Source organism: Gopherus flavomarginatus, chromosome 1 (assembly GCF_025201925.1).
Source record: "Gopherus flavomarginatus isolate rGopFla2 chromosome 1, rGopFla2.mat.asm, whole genome shotgun sequence".
NCBI lineage: Eukaryota > Metazoa > Chordata > Testudines > Testudinidae > Gopherus > Gopherus flavomarginatus.
The window spans coordinates 217687671-217705294 of NC_066617.1; the positions used below are offsets into that span (position 1 = coordinate 217687671).

The 17624-nt window shown below is 38.7% G+C and overlaps 1 protein-coding gene across 1 annotated transcript in view; it reads left to right on the forward strand.

Annotated features, from left to right (window-relative positions):
* The window catches only part of TMEM47 (transmembrane protein 47), a 39331-nt gene that overhangs the window by 3873 nt on the left and 17834 nt on the right, over positions 1 to 17624 (forward strand). Inside the window, exon 2 of the mRNA XM_050936735.1 lies at positions 16116 to 16256. Within this exon, the coding sequence (XP_050792692.1) occupies positions 16116 to 16256 (141 nt within the window). The remainder of the gene's footprint in view (positions 1 to 16115; positions 16257 to 17624) is intronic.

The window sequence follows — 17624 nt, forward strand, 5'->3', positions numbered from 1 at the left end:
AAAAATGTCATCTTGGTTCAGTTACCAGGGAATTTAAACAAACTTTGGAGGACAGCTTTCTTTTCCTTCAGTATAAATGTAAATTTATGTAGGAATCTCAGCTTCCAAGTGTCTCCCTAGCAACGTGAATCCTTTGCCCCTTCTTAGTCTCCTGAAATAATATCCCCTTGATTGCATAAAGACTTTTCAGATGGCTTCATCTCCTCCCCCCTTTCTTTCACTGTGTGTTTGCCCCTCTCCCCACAAAAGAATGTGGAGAATTAAAAGAAGCTGGACAGTGCAAGGCAGCGTTTGAAGGTTGTTAATCTGTCTCTAATTGCTTTGTCAGTCATCTACCTTTTCTATTTTTATGGAAGACAGAGGGAGGCAGGTGGGTGGCGAAAGGGGGATGGGTTAAGATGTCAAATGCAGCCTTGCTGGACAGTGCATGTTAAAAATCGGAGCAGATCTGCTGCCCTTGCCTGACCCTTTCTCCACCCCTTGCTGAAATTCTTGACTGTTCGATTCTATTCCAGTTCTTTGAAACAGCTTTGCTCATTTTCCTTTAAGGGGAGCCAGGTTTCACAAGCTACTGGGGAAGAAATGAATGATTGTTTTATTTGAGGTGACTAGAACAAGACCTTTACTTTCCTCATGTTTGGCACACGATCCTGCTCTCAAAGGGAACCTGAAATATGAGAAACTGTGGTGTTCTTTCTGCCCCACTTCTCTTCAGAGCCAGATATGACTCATTAAAGTCATTGGAAAGACTCCCGCTGAATTCAGTGAGAAGTTAGATCAGACCCATATTCAATGACATCATAGTTCTTGCTTAATATTTGAAGTGCAATTTCTTACTACATGAAGAATATAGTAAGCAGTACATTTTGGAAACGTTTGTCATAACTAGGCTTAGGGTCCCCAACTTCTGTGAAAAGAGCTACTTTGTTGTGTTTGTATCAAGGAATTTACAGAGTGATTACATGGGCTATAGCCCAAAATAATCCCTTTTGTCTGTTTTCATCCATGTCAATACTTCCATCACTTGGCATACAGTATACATTTATTCTTGAGGATTTTTTAAAATAATTTTAACCAAGCACCCAATATCTTTCTTAGCATTGTTTATATTTAGCTATGTGAATATTCCTAGTATTGCCAACCCTATGTGTTCAGAAATCATGAGTCAGGCCAACAAAATCACAAGATTGGCTTTAGAAGCATGAGATTTTTAAAAAATGTAAATACATTTTAGGGTTCTTTATATTTGCTGCCTGGCTTTTGAGTTATTAGGGTTCACTTGGGTCATGTTTTCGAACTTTTCTCAGAACCCTGAGGGCTAGAACTTTAATTTAGTTTTCAAATGAAAGCTGATATTCTTACCTAATCACACATCTCCAGAAGCTGGGGCTTTAAGGAAAAGTCAAAGTATCACAGGACTGCCAATAGAATTGCAAGAGTTGGTTATGCCAATTAAGTATTTTAGGAGTTGTGCTGCAATACAGATTTTGTCTGGGGCAAAAACATAGGCAAAACTCTGCATGTTATGTGGAAATCTGTCTGTAAATTTTTTTAAGTCATCCTTCTGATTTTTAAATATGTGGGACTAAAACCAATGATTTGGATGCTTTCTTGGCTTTGTTTTTAAAGAAAATCTTGCAGATTATTATTCTGATGTGGGTTAGGCTCTTCTTAAATTTTAATGTGTTTAAGGCAAAATAAGTTCATGTTTAAATAGGGGTCATCGAACATGCACACTTAATTTCTCATGACATTTCTATATAATTAAATGCATCTTATATAAAAACGGTATGGCTCATCTATGTTCTGCAGAACCATATGATACTTGTGTTCTTTTTTTACAATAGACCATAGCCAACATATGCTGTCAAATCAAAAATACATATAAATATAAACTGGTAAACAGATCAGTTCTGAAGGAATCATTTATATCAGGTAAACATGTATTTTGGTTTAAATATATACATATGTATTTTATAGACCAACATGGCTCCTTGAGGAGCATAATGGCTTATTGTATCAATAATGCAAATAAAAATATTTATGAATATAAATGAGTATAGTTAACAAGTGGAAAGCCTTTCTGGTTAATAGGGCACATATATATTCTTTTTAGTAAACCACCTAAATACACATATTTGCAACATTTAATTCCCTTTAAGAAAATTATACTCTTTACAACCTTCCGTGAAGGTTTAAAAGACAAAACAACCCCAAGGGAATAAATATAACAAGGTCTTTATAGATGTTTAAATTTAGTAGTCAGAAGTCATTGAAGGTAAGCTGATAATCCATCCTTAACTTGGAACACAGTGCATATTAAAAATTATTTAACTGTAGTTTTATGCTTAAAATCCTATTCTAATGTAATAAGTGTTCTTAAAAAATGAAGTACAACTGACTGTCCTTGTCTGGTGTCAGACCACTTGCATGAGTTTAACCTAAATTGTATACTAGGTGAAAATTTCTAAAGTAACGTGGTCAATAGTCTTGGATGACGCATACATGCTTATTTTGATTCTGAGCAGTCGCGTCAAAGCAAAGTTGCTAGCTCAAAAGTGACTTTGTCCTTGGAAACTATGGATCTTTGCTCTAAGTGAGTAGCTATTGACACATATTTGCAAAAAGCTCAGCAAGATAGGTAGTCACTACAGTACCCTCTTCTGGCTTGCTATCTAGTAGCAGAACAAATGTAATTTTATTAAGTCTAAAAAAATGGTAGTTAAACAGTAATGGAAAATTAATACTCAGACCCATAGCTAACATGAAAACTTCTGTATTTTACTGATGTATCCAAAAAAGTGATATGCCAAACTAAATAAAATGCAACTGCAGCATATTTCTCTCTTTCTCTCTTGACAGAAAATTGATTTGTAGTGATTTTTCTCTACAGATTTCCATAATTCCAGAACGTACACGTTCTCCCGACCCCCTCCCTCCCCAAGGAGTAATACTGACCTATAAGGATACAAACATTTTCAGCATTCTTTTCTGTCCGTCCATTAATCCTCGTATAGTAATTCAAAATACTAGGTTGGAGCTAAGGGGCCTGTTGGGTTATATAATCCATTCTTCAACAAGCTCGCCTCTTTTAAATTGGCAGTTTACATGGACTCAGTATAAAAGTAAAAAGCTTACTTCAAGCCTGCCACCAATGAAGTTCTGTTAATAATAATTAGTGTTTATATAGTGCTTGAAATATATTTGAAGTGCCTTAGAATCACTAACTGATTAATCATCTCATCAGCCCATAGTGTAAGTATGTTCCCTGTTTTATGGGTAGGAAAATTAACAAAGTGACTTGTCCAAGACTCTGCTCTGGCTAACAGAGCCAGGATTAAAGCTCAGGACCTTTTCACAGCAAATCCTATGCTCATTCTTCTAGGCCACACATGTTCCCACTACAGCATACCCTGAAACACAGTGTTTCAGGCCTTTTGGAGTGACAAAGCCAAAGGCAAACATGTTCTCTGGTCACCCAAGTTGGAAGCATATGCATGGAACACAGCAATACTCCTGCTAAGCAAACACATAAGGGGTGTGTGTGCATGTATTCAAATAAAGAGAGACACCCAACAGTTTCTTTTTTTTTTAAAACAAGAGAAAGATATTTTCAACAAAGTGTCTCCTTCAAATTACTGCAACTGCTTTTGTGCATTATCACTTTTAAAATTATAATGCTTACTTTCTATTAAAGTGTGCTTATTTGGGGAAAAAAAATCTGGTTCCATAAATTTGATGCTCCTAAAGCTAGTGGTTAAATATTTAATGAGATTTATATTTAGAACCAAGTGGACTGTAACACTGGCCAAAGATGATCACATAGTATCCAATCTAACAAGTAGAGGGGGTAGGGTCTGTCAGGTTGTATTGCTTCATTCATTTTTTCCTTGCTCCAGATTAGTAATATAAAGACCATCATTTTGATGGAAAATGCTCTTTGAGTGATTTTGAAGTGCTAATAGTTTTTCACAGGTACATTGAAATGAGTTTTATGAATTTTAGGAAAAAATTGCCAGTTAGCTTTAAGTACTCTGCTAATTCTGGTAAATAATGATAATTCTGGCAAATAATGACATTCATATTGCAATGTGAAGTGCATTTCTCTCATCTCCCCCGCCCCCATTTCTAGTTGTTGAAATATTATAAGCCAAATGCAGAGGTGTGCATATAGGAGCTTGGAAAAGGAGAGATTAGATGCTTTTTACCTTGAAAAGTATATCTTCAATCTTTGTCTCCCTCCCTTTCTCTGCATTAGCTACATGTAATTCTAAGGTTTCTAGGTTTCTGTAATTATTGGAATGAATGTCCAGCAATTAGTTTTAAAACAGTAAACATTCTATATGAATCTCAGAGCAAGGTCGTGTATTTGGTGCAGAAAATTCCTAGGCATACATTACACGGTGAATAAATTATAGATAACATGATTTCCTGTAATACTGTGCTTGTCTTGTAGTTTGAAGATTGGTTGGTTGGCTAAAGTGATGTCTGATGTATAGCATCTTTTTAAAAAAGTGTTAAGCATTTCACATCGATTATATCTTCTTTCATCTGATTAAAACACTTTTTTCCTCATCACCTAAAGAATGGTCCCACAAGGTTTTATAAGCTTGTGTTCAGTGGGGTTAGAAAAGCGAGAGCAGCTGGATTAAAAAGGAAAAGTTGTATCCAATTGTTTTTGGGGATTTTTTTATTAAATAAAAATTGTTTTACTTTGCTCGTGAGCAATACATCAATGGCCAAATGATCAAGTGCATGATACATCTCAAGTTGTTCATACATTTGTATATTTATGCAACCTGGCACCGTTATATATATATTTTTTAACATGCAAACCTGTATTATTTACAGACTACTACATGTTAATATCTTTGGGATAGATTTGACTTTGTCCTATGAAGACTAAGGGTAAATGATTAGCGCTAGCTGGATATTATACACACAAGCAGCAATCACACCCAATGACTGTTGTGTAGACATATCCTAAGTCTAATTGAAAATAGTGGGACTTAAGTCATCTAGGTGCTTTTGAAAATAGTACTGCAAATCCTGTTTGTGTTATGCAAAACTCCTATTGACTAAGGCCCTGATCCTGCATGCTGCTTTGTGCAATTGGATCTTTGCACAGACCCCCATTGATTACAGTGCCATTTCGGATAAACACAGGGTGTTGCCTGTAAGGGGCAAGTGTTGTTGTATTTATTTAGGTGGAATAAATGGGCAAAAGGTGTTAACGTAACCCAGTCACAGTCAAACATGAAACCACGTTAAATAAGGTCCAGGGTTTGGCATGCAGAGACCTTAGCACTATGGCAAACAAACTATTACAATTCTTTTTAAAAGTTTTATTAAAGATACAGAAAATAAGGAAAACCAGTTTACAGAATTTGGAATGTAAAATAAGACCTTTATTTTATCAACATTCCTTATTCTTTCCCTTTAGCTGGAGAGAATCTTACAAGGAAAGAACCTCTAGTTTGACAGTCTCTCTGAAGGTATTAAAGATAGGGTGGCCTGGTGCCCAGTTTTTGACCAGAAAGTCCTGTCGAAAAGGAGACCTGATAGTATCCAGTCAGATCTATTGACTGGACAGCCAAAGTCAGCTTACTGCAAGCAGGGGAGGCAGGATTCCCTTCCCAACCCGAACTGAGGTGGGGGAGAGAGGGGAAGAGCAGTGAACAATATGGGGAAGGGAAAAGAGGAGCGAATGGGGCCAGGGCCTCAGGGAGAAGGGACAGGGCAGGAGTGAGGACTCGGGGGAAGAGACAGGGCAGGGGTGGTTCTGCCACTCCTGCTGGAGTGTCTGGATTTTAAATATTACAAAGCTGGCAATCCTAGTTCAGGATAGTAATAACTGTCCTTCAGCAGTGGTTCTCAACCTGCGGCCCGTGGGCCACTTGTGGCCCAATCAGCGCATGGCTACGGCCCATGTGACATCCGCAGGGCCATACCTGTAGTATATATATTGTGTGGATGCAGCTCAGATAACACAAAAAAAAGCTGCATATGCAACCCACAGTGGTAAATGGGTTGAGAATCATTGTGAGAGAAGAAGTTAGTTAAAATGGGCTGAAGCTGCTCCTGTTAGTCCTATCCCATTTCATCCCAGGTGGTGTTTAGGATTAAGCTGGATCCAGTAGAGGTAGTGATGTCATCTGGGTCCCTCTTTCTGGCCTGTTCTGGTTGGGACATCTCTCAGAATTAGGATGAAGAAGCTCTGGGGTCACAGCAAATGGTGGGGATGACAGTGAAGATCACTCCAGTAGCCTCCCTCTGTTTTTTCCATATCTCCCCCTCCTCCCTCCAAGTCTCTTTGTTTAAGGACCCACAGAGGGAGTGATAGGCTATTCCATCTATCTCATTATTTCGTCCACCAATTAGACCTAGTCCCTGACACAATTTTAGTTCACTGACTTCTGGTTTCACACTTTTCTCATTTACTAAGATTTTAATTCTCGTTTTCTTGTTTACTCTGATTTTAGAAGTCTTGAATTATATCACTAGATCTCTTTGTTTGGATTAATTCATTTTATTGTCTCCCTTCCACAACTGTTCCCATCAAAATTTATTATGTGTTATTGTCATTTTATGAACTTTTACATATCTTTTATAGTTGAGCTCACAATTAGGCTAAATTTGTTGGCCCAACTATCACAACAGCAGTTTGTAGAATGGAGGCCTTAACTGGCATTTTATGTGAGTAAAACACAGATCCGTAACAAGGAATTTTTGTGCCCGAGGCAAGGGCCGGCTCCAGGCTCTTCAGTGACAATTCGGCGGCGGGTCCCTGAATTTCTTTCGGAGGGAAGGACCTGCTGCTGAATTGCTGCCGCTGCTTCATTCATTCTTCGGTGGCGGGTCCCTGAGTCCCTCTCGGAGAGAAGGATCTGCCACCAAATTGCTGCCAAAGAATGAATAAAGCGGCGGTGGCAGCAATTCGGCGTCAGGTCCTTCCATTGGACAGGGACACAAGGACTCACCGCCAAATTGCCACTGAAGAAGTGGTGGCCGTAGAGCTGCGGCCGAAGCGCTGCTGATCGTGGTAGGGCTACGCCCCTCCACTTCACTCGCCTTGCCCTGATTACAGCACTGGTAAAACAAGTAATATTTGGATCTTTGTGTATAAAATACTTAGTCCTAGTTGAGTGTAGGGGGCTGGACTAGATGACCTCTCGAGGTTTCTTCCAGTTCTATGAAAAGGGTAACTCTCCACCCCTCAGCTGTGAGTCTAAAGTACAAAAATACATTCTGAAATATGTTGTTCAATTAATTAATAAATATTTTCCTTTTAATATGCCTTATTTGGAGTTTTGTATTTAATAAAAATAGTTATTGCCTTCACGTTTTCTTGTTCTAAGATAGCAGCAGAACTTGGTGGTTTTGGTTTATAAAAATACTTCTGAATTTTCCCATGAGTGGCTGCTTTCAGTGCTTCTGTAGACTTAGATAGCTGTACTGAGTGCCAAAATTCAGTTTCACAAACAGAGCAATGACTCAACAAAGTATTTATATTCAACCCTAAGAAAACTGTTTATACAGACACAGTAGTGCTGGTTCACAGACAATGGCATCATGTAGACAGGATTGGCTTTAGGTGAAATATTCCCAATTGCCTAAGAATCTGCTACAATGTGCAAAGATCAAAGGGGGCAGCACCAGTGATGCATGATGGGAACAATGTAAGCACATAAATAGCACAGAAAAGTCACCTATAGTATGGAGTGCCTGTGTAAGGGACTGCTGTGAAGGTTTGCTGATGAAGTGACTTCACAGGGGTGTCTGCACCTCTGCAAGATGTGCTAAGGATCTCTGTGAAGAGAGCCAAAAGGAGAGAGGCTGCAGATCCATCTTTATTTTGATCTTGGTGGCCCCAGCACTCTGCGTTCATAGCTGTGGAGATGGACTGCATAGAAGATCCATGGCTTGGCCCTGGCTTGGTGGGGATGGAAAGGTGGGGAGTGGATTTCATGTTATTAACGGCTCTGCGCTCTGCCTACATAGAGTCCAAATAACCTTTCCAAGAAATTCTTTACGCATTCTGTGTTCCACTCACGTAGAGCCTAGATACTTGGTCTGTATGCGAGTGGAGTAATTTCACCACAAGAGTTTTGTGGTGGTTATGTTATTCCTTTTACACCAGTAACTCCGCTAGAGACTTCAATAGAGTTACTCCTAATTTACTTGGGTATGAGAAGAGAAGCAGGCCTACCATGTTAGTCTTTGCGTATGGATAATGTTAAGAAAAGAGATGACAAGTTTGCTGGTCAGAGAACTTTTTAGAAAGCATACTCTACTTTGTTTTGCTTTAATGATGATTTATGTTTCTTTATGGTTAATTTGTTTTTGGAGGTTTGTAAATGCAGCAAAAGGAGAGGTATATAGCTATTTATAACTGCACAAATCACTTGTTAACATTTTAAAGTAATTAGAAATGTCTCATTATCTTATTTGCTTTATTAGTTAATTGCTATGACACTCAGTGGGTTATGCTTAATTTCTTTTGCATCTGGTGTAGGTGTATCAATAATTTTTCTGCATTTCACTTGGCACATTCTTTCAGGTTCATTCTTTGATCTAAATTCTGTATTACATACTCTCCGAGATGTATACTGTTACTTTAAATCTGTAGCAGGGTGCTAAACAGGAGGAGGCTGGGATGTGTCCTAGGTATAAGCTCTACTGAGAAGCTGAGAGAATAGTGTTAGAGAAAATACTATTTTCTTTATTCTAATAAAGTTTCTTCTTGTTCAGCTGTGGAAGTAAGAAATTCTTCTAATGTTTATTACCACTGTCACAATGACACAAATAATTTCTCTTATTTCATTCCTAACAAGCAAAGGGCTCTGTGGAGAACTTTTGTACAAATCAAATTTTGTACATCCTTGGCTTTATCTTTATCTTGTTTTTCAAAATAGCTTAACTAAGTTTACTTACAGTGTATGAAAGAGCTACTGCATGTTAGTATTCAGTATTACAGAATGTATTTTCCCAGCCACTTTCAATTCAGAATTCTGTGGAGAGAAAAATATTTTCTTTTTCAGGAATGCCCCAAAACACGGAAGTACTGAAACACAAAACATTTGCATGGCTCTTTCATATTTACAATGAATGACCTCTTTATTAAAAGGAAATACATTTTTTATTCTCAGAACTTTGAAACATTTAATCCTTCTTTCATGACTTTTGCTGATGGTATCCTAAAACTGAAGTATTATTTTGGCAAAGAAATTGAGCAAATAAAGCTGTTTTTAGTTAAGAATGAAGATACAGCTGAGTACTTAGGTTCACTTCACTTTACTGGGTAGCAGGGAGGAAAGTGATACTTTTCAAGGTCAAATTAACACTGTGCTTATAAATAGCTAAGAAATTGGCAGAATTTCTGAATAGATATGAAACTGAAGCTGTCCTCAGATAGGAAAAAATTAAATATGAGTTGCAAGAAAGTGATTAATGTAAAAGGGGCCAGGACTATTTTTATTTTATTTAATTGAGAAGAGCATTTTTATGTTAAAGGCTCATTTTCTGTTTTGTATGGCACATTCTGGATGATGAAAATATGTATGAAATTCTTCTGGTTAAAAGTCACATACACTTTGCAAATTTTGTGATACCCCTAAAATAATATTATTAATAAATTTCTTTGTTATAAAAACACCCACCAGGATCAGTGTAGGGGTGATTGTTTCCTATGGTATGTACAGTATGTCCCCTTAAGGGCACAAATCTACATCTAGATTTTCAAATACATTAGTAGCCGTTCAAATACAATAGTAGCCTGGCTTTATTGTCCAGCATCCCAGCCTGGAAACAGGTGGCTCTGTGTACAGTCCCTGGGGATTCCTCTCTGCATCTAGCTTCTGTGCAACTTCTGGCTAGCCATGCATCTTCTGCTTCAACTTCCCAGACCTCAGTGGCCATATAGCTGCCACTTCCAAACATAGCTTATGCATTTCCTGGTTCAGGACCATTCCCCTTTCCTGGCCAGGGGAAAGGAGATATGCAGTGGGGAGAGGGCTGATAGGAGTCGTAGTCCCCTTGCTTAGCATATCTATCCCAGAGGCATTTCATGAGGAATGTCTAGTTACGTACTAGATATGTTAATTGTGATCAAGCAGGTGTGAATTAAAGGCTAGATCATCGGGCTCAATGGGTAGTGATCAGTAGCTCCATGTGATCAATGGCTCCATGTCTAGTTGTCAGCCGGTATCAAGTGGAGTGCCCCAAGGGTTGGTCCTGGGGCCAGTTTTGTTCAATATCTTCATTAATGATCTGGAGGATGGCTTGGACTGCACTCTCAGCAAGTTTGCAGATGAGACTAAACTAGGGGGAGTGGTAAATACACTGGAAGGTAGGGATAGGATATAGAGGGATTTAGACAAATTAGCGGATTGGGCCAAAAGAAATCTGAGGTTCAACAAGGGCAAGTGCAGAGTCCTGCACTTAGGACGAAAGAATCCTATGCACTGCTACAGACTAGGGACTGAGTGGCTAGGCAGGAGTTCTGCAGAAAAGGACCTGGGGTTACACTGGATGAGAAGCTGGATATGAGTCCACAGTGTGCTTATTGCCAAGAAGGCTAACAGTTTTTGAGGCTGTATAAGTAGGGGCATAGCCAGCAGATCGAGGGACGTGATCATTCCCCTCTATTCGACATTGGTGAGGCCTCATGTGGAGTACTGTGTCCAGTTTTGGGCCCCACACTACAAGAAGGATGTGGAAAAATTGGAAAGAGTCCAGCGGAGAGCACAAAAATGGTTAGGGGGCTGGAGCATATGACTTATGAAGAGAGGCTCAGGGAACTGTGATTGTTTAGTCTGCAGAAGAGAAGAATGAGGGGGGATTTGATGGCTGCTTTCAAACTACCTGAAAGGAGGTTCCAAAGAGGATGGGTCTAGACTGTTCTCAGTGGTTGCAGATGACAGAACAAGGAGTAATGGTCTCAAATTGCAGTGGGAGAGGTTTAGGTTGGCTATTAGGGAAAACTTTTTCACTAGGAGGGTGATGAAGAACTGGAATGGGTTACCTAGGGAGGTGGTGGAATCTCCTTCCTTATTGGTTTTCAAGTCAGGCTTGACAAAGCCCTGGCTGGGATGATTTAGTTGGTGATTGGTCCTGCTTTGAGCAGGGGTTTGGGCTAGATGACCTCCTGAAGTCCCTTCCAACCCTGATATTCTACGACACATTTAATGTAATAATTCTTTACTTGTTACTAAGAGCAACTTAGGTTTTAAAATTATTTCAGTTTTGAAAATCTAATTTACTTATTACTTTTCTTTTTGCATTTCTCTGAGCTTGTCCAATGAAAATCAGTTAAGTCAATTTCACTTTTGTTCATGACCATTTTAGGCTCTGTGTTACAATGTTTGTATTGCAAGCACTTTATGAGTGAAAATAACTGTTTTCTTTTAAGCTTTAAAAATACCCTGGAAATATTTCAATTGAGATTGTTAGTTTTTAAAAAGCTATTCTTTCAAAATCTAAGTATCTAAATTTGGGTTCAAATTTGAGGAGACCACTCTTTTTAAGTCTCAAATTATATAAGATGTCTACCATTTACACATAGTGAAAAGACTAGCACAATTTCAAACAACTTTGTTGTAGTCACCAAAGTCTTGCTCTGTTGGTTGACGTGATATACTGCTATGATGTACTGTATTATTAAAATGTAAGTGGATCATGTTTCAGAACTAATACTGGTCAATAAGGCCTCAGTTTTCAAACTTTCAGTCACATCCATCACTTTATACATGTGAGTAATCACACTGAATTTAAATCTTTTAGTTTGGAAAACGGGTGTTTGTCAACATTGATTTGTCTGCTTACAGCCCACATCAGTAGTGAAACATGGTGGTATCGTTGTTTTAACCTTACCAAAATCCATAATGTTCCTGAGCTGGTGGCTAAAATGTTAGCCCAAGTTTACATCTTGTACTTGGACTATTGTTACCACTTGATTGGTCTTCCTGCCTTATCTATTACCTATTTGCAATCCCTTTGGAAAGCAGTGGCATTCTTAACTTTCTCATCACCTTGTAGCTCTTTATTTAAGGAGACAGTCTGGCTTCTGATCATCCTGAAGATAACATGTAATCTCTTATTATTTGTAAGCACTGAAAATTTTCATTCCTTAGCATCTCCATATGTATATAATTTGACTTATACTTGCACTCTTGAGTGGGCTTTACCTTCTGGTGAGATGAATTGTATGTCTTGTCTTTATACCTGCGCAATTTTTAAGTGTAGGGTTTTCTCTGATGTGGTTCCATGTTGGTTGGATGCGTCTCCATTTGATATCTGTGGGTGCTGCTATGTTTATATATTCATTTTGCACAGCACTCTGTTACTAGGAAAGTATCTTATAAATCAGTAACATAATTTAACAAAAATTATAATCATTTAAAATTTTCATTGTCATATCAGCATTAATCAATCAGTCCTTGTAACACTCCTTTAGGTAGATAAGACAGTATTTCCATTTCACTAATAGTAAAACACAGAGAGAGAGTAAATGACGACGTCTTTAACTGCATCTATTGAGTCAGGGTAGGAGACTTGAAGAGTTCCTTGTTCCCAGGCCCATAGACAGTCAATATCTGAACCTCAGTCACCAAGGACCTGTCTTCACTGCTACAAATATCTCTAATGTAACTGCATCTATATAGTTACACTGGCGCAGACCCATTAGCAAAGAGATGTTCCATTCATACATGACTTACTGGTGATTTACTGGTTTAAGTCATGCAGGTGGTAAGCCCCTCTTCAGGTTATTGCAAAGTGTCTACTTTATGGGTTTGAATCAGTTGTGTTCTATGTATATATTGTTTTAATGTAGCATGTATTTACACTGGCTTAAATACAACAGTGTAGTTATAGCAGTTCAAACTTCACCATTGTAGACAGGGCCTAAGATGCAAGTCCTCCTTGCTCATTTCAGTGTGTGAGAAACTGAAATTTACAGTATTGTTATGTAAAGCCTCCGCTCAAATGGGATTGTAAGATCTGTAATTTGTATCAAGTTCTGCAACCTTTTTGCAGACTTTGTAAATTCAGTGATTGTTAGCATAGCCCTTAAAGTTTTGTAACCTTTGCAAGCTCTGTAACCTTTTCAAGTTACCACTTGTATGAACTTCCAAGCTTTGTAATATCCCATCCCTCAGAGAGAATGTGAATGAGAGTGTGAATGAGGGAGTGTATGTGGGACTGTGCGGAGAGGAACTGCAAGGAGAGAGGAGACTGGAGCAGGGCCACCCAGGGGGAGCGGGGCAAGTGGGGCAATTTGCCCCAGGCCTCGCAGGGGCCCCCACGAGAGTTTTTTGGGGCCCCCGGAGCGGGGTCCTTCACTCGCTCTGGGGCCCCGGGAAAACTCTCGTGGGGCCCGGCCCCCCGGAGCTGCTTCTGCTCTGGGTTTTTGGCAGCGGGGTTTTTTTCTACTCCGGGACCTTTCGCCAAAGTGCCCTGAAGACCCGCGGTGGGGGGTTCTTCCGCCCTGGGACCTGTCGTCGAAGACCCCAGGCCCCTGAATCCTCTGGGCAGCCCTGGGCAGGAGCCAGGTATGTCTGATATAATCTGCCCTGAGAAGGCAGTCATGAAGTGCTGTAAAGAAAAGAAGAACCTGGTATGCATGAAAGGAACTGGTCTGGGAATGCTTCTCGGTGACGGACACAGAAAGGAAACTTGGTGTACGTAACAAGGAGCTGCCCAGTTCAAAAGTAAGAGGAAGAAGGCATGCACCCAAGCCCCTGCTTCTTGACCTACTCAGCAGCCTGGATTTGTGACCACAAGCAGGCACCCCAGATCTACCACGCTTCAGCTTCTTGGCCTCCATGCTGTCTCCAGTAACTCTCTGCCTGTGTAAGTGTGTGGGTGCATGAGGGTATGAATGCAGTGAATGTGTGCGTGTATGAATAAGCTCCATCTCTTTTCTATCTGACCTAACAGTGGCATTGTAATAAAACTAATACAAGTATGACCCTGGGTTGGTTTTTAGGGGAACAGAGGTAATAAGTATCACCTGAGCGTTTGTCTTCCTAATGATTGCTTAGCTAAGAAAACAAAGAATAAATAGTTTGAAATATTCTTTGGGTATTTTTCAGTAATTAAAGTGACAAAATATAGGCATAAACATGTAAGTAGCATGACAATAAAAGATATACATGCACAAATATGGCTTTTCAAAAAACAATACTGTTTTCATTTAGAAATGCATTCACAATTTCAAACTTCCTTTTTCACAACTTCCTCTTCATTTCTTTCATCCATACTGTAGGAGTCCTTCTAACTAGTTATTGACACCAAAATGTGCTTAATTTTGAACATATTTTACTTGCTCGCCTTTAAAATACATTTAAGGGTTTTGGGCATTTATTCTTCTTGATTTGATCTTATTCTGGTAAAGTTTGATCTCTAAATCTATGCTGAGAGTGAGGTCTTAAATCAGTTCTTCTGTACAAAGTTAATAGTCATACACTTTGCTATTCTATTCCAAGTGAAATATCAGTGCTAGATGTGCCAGACAGTGAGAAATCCAAAGTATCCATAGTTGTTTCTCTCCCCACAAACTCATTGTAGGGATTTGTGTTGGTGATTATCTCTTTTCTAGTTCGGAATGACTGGAGTTGTTGCTATGATACTCTTGCTTGATCCACATTGTTGCAATGGGACTAAGGTTGAAATCTGCTTCTTTGCAGGTAGTCAGCACGAGGCCCTCAAATTAGGGATTGTCTGGCCCTCTGCATAGGGGTGGATTTTCCAGTGTACAGAAATGCTTGATTCCAGACTGCTAAAATGATTGTGAATTATCACTGGGCCAGTTCCTGCAGTTATATCTAAATGAAACTTCCATTGACTTCATTGGGAGTTTTTCCAAAGTAAGGATTTGCGTCCAGAGTAAGGACTTTAGGAATTGGCCCATTCTGCTTATTACAGTCATTACTGTAGCACTGGGAAATTTCTGGATTTATCCTTGTTTTTAGTTCAAAATGAATTCTTGCTTGTAATATCTCCCTCCTTCCTCTGAGTCTCATGATTCAGATTATTGAATGTGTCTTTTTTTTTTTCCCTTCAAGATTTTTTTTTGTGTGTGGCTACGGCACTTCCCATTTCATACTCATAAATGGGTGATCAGACCCCACAATGCTCCTCATGAGGGTCAGCCTTGACCCTTTCAAGTCAAGGTATTAACTAGGGCTGTCAAGTGATTTAAAAAGTTGTGATTAATCATACTGTTAAACAATAATAGAATACCATTTATTTAAATATTTTTGTTTTCTACATTTTCAAGTATATTGATTTCAATTATAACACAGAATATGAAGAGTACAGTGTGCACTTTATCATTTTGATTACAAATATTTGTACTGTAAAAACAAAATAGTTTTTTTCAATTCACCTAATACAAGTACTGTAGTGCAATCTCTTTATCATGAAAGTTGAACTTACAAATGTAGAATTCTGTACAAACCCCCCCCCCACATTCAAAAATAAAACAATGTAAAACTTTAGAGCCTACAAATCTGCTCAGTGCTATTTCTTGTTCAGCCAATTCCTCAGACAAACACGTTTGTTTACATTTGCAGGAGATAATGCTGCCCCCTTCTTGTTCACAATGTCACCTGAAAGTGAATACAGGTGTTCTCATGGCACTGTTGTAGACACCATCGCAAGATATTTACATGATAGATGCGCTAAAGATTCATATGTCCCGTCATGCTTCAGCCACCATTCCAGAGGACATGTAGAATAATGGAGAATAAAGGTTAATACTGGGGAAAGCTGTGATTTAGATTGGACTAAGCTAACACGTTAACTAATCCTGACCGAACCTTGTCCTCTCTTCCTAAGCTGGACAAAGCCAAAGACTCAACTCCTGCAGTTGTTACTCAGGCAAACCCCCCAGTTGAATCTTGAGAAAGGATTGCAGGATTTGCCTTTTAACTTGTATCTATCATATGAAGCATTTAAAAACTCCTGAAGGATTTGCACTTATTTAAAAAAAAAAACTGGTTGTGAGTTTCCTCAGGTCTTGATGTGCTGTGTACCCTTCATAGTTCTTTTTTCCTCTGTAGGGGAAGTGTGTGTTTATTTTACTGCAATTGTTTTTTTCTTTTTCTTTCTAGACTGGCAGATAGCGACTCTCGCTTTGCTTCTGGGCGGTGCTACCATCATTCTCATAGCTTTCCTGATTGGTTTGATCTCGATCTGTGTGGGTTCTCGAAGGCGGTTCTACAGACCACTCGCAGTCATGCTTTTTGCAGCAGGTAAATAAACTAATCACTTCAAGAACTGTGTTTAAAATGTTATAAACACAGTTTCAGTTTCATGCAGTACATGTCCACTGTAGTCATAATAGTTCAGAGACATTTCGTTTGTCTTATGCTAAATAGTATTAAGCATTTTTGGGATATCAGTTTTGTAATAGGTCAATAATTTTTACATTTGCACTCTTGCAGCTTCTAAATCCAATGCAAACAAATAATTATTGTCTTAAGTACCTGCTGCATGAGGGACTGCAGGTAATAACTCAAAAGTATCCGCTTTTTGAGTAGGTTATTTTTGTGTTGTTTCATGTCCCCCTTTATTCTTCTTGAAGCCCATTCTGATAAGTTTTCATGTTCTTTTTTAAAATTTGAACAATCAGTTTGTAAAGGTGAATGAACCCTTGAAGCCATAAGGATGAAAATAAATAGGATTAAATTTTAAAGGTGTTTATTTCTGCTCCTGCGCCACCAGAGGAATTAATTTAATTGGTTAACTTTTAGTTATTAATTTTAATGGTTGTCATATACTGTAAAGCTCTTCTTTGATTTTTCAAAACACCAAAGTGGAACAATTTATGCAGAGATAAAGGGAGACCTTAAGAAAGACCTTTAAAAACAAATAGGCCCAAGAATTCCGTAATACAGTATAAAATTGCCATACCAAATCCTGTCCTATTATACATTCTGGTGTTTTTTGGCTTGGCCAGTAAATGATATATTTCCTCCCTCCCTCCTCCCCCTACTCGGAGATCCATCAAGTATGGCTTCCGTTCATCCTGTCAATCATATCTGTGCTGGAGCCAACAGATTAAGCCTCTCTGATAGCCCATAATGAAGAGACTGACAGATACACCTAGTCTGCTAGATGGGTTTAAAAAAAGCCATTTTCAAGGATATGAAAAGATAAGCTTTCAGAATTTAAAGGGTATTTAGAGCTGAAACAAAACTCTGGGGAAGGATCCTGCTGCCCCCTGCTGTATGTAATAATACAGTTGGCCTGCTGCAATTTAGCAGGGATATGGACATATTTTATGCATGCATGTAATATTACTGTTTTCTGTCATTTGCTTTTTCTGAGAAAATGCAAAATGGGTTCAGAAATCTTGAGTAGAAATGGATCCCTTTGATCTGTGTGAATTAACTGATGCATGCCCACTAAATGAATGCACTAGTCTCTCTCTATTATTTTTTTAAACTCACCTTCGACCATAACATTATAAAACACTCCAGGCAGTTAATTTCTAGGGAAATGGGATTATTGTACTTCTCTGGTGGTTTCTCATTTGGCCTTTGACTCCATGTCTCTTAATACTGTGCAGTAATTGCCCAGAAATATACTGCCTATCATGACTTATTGCTTAATTAATA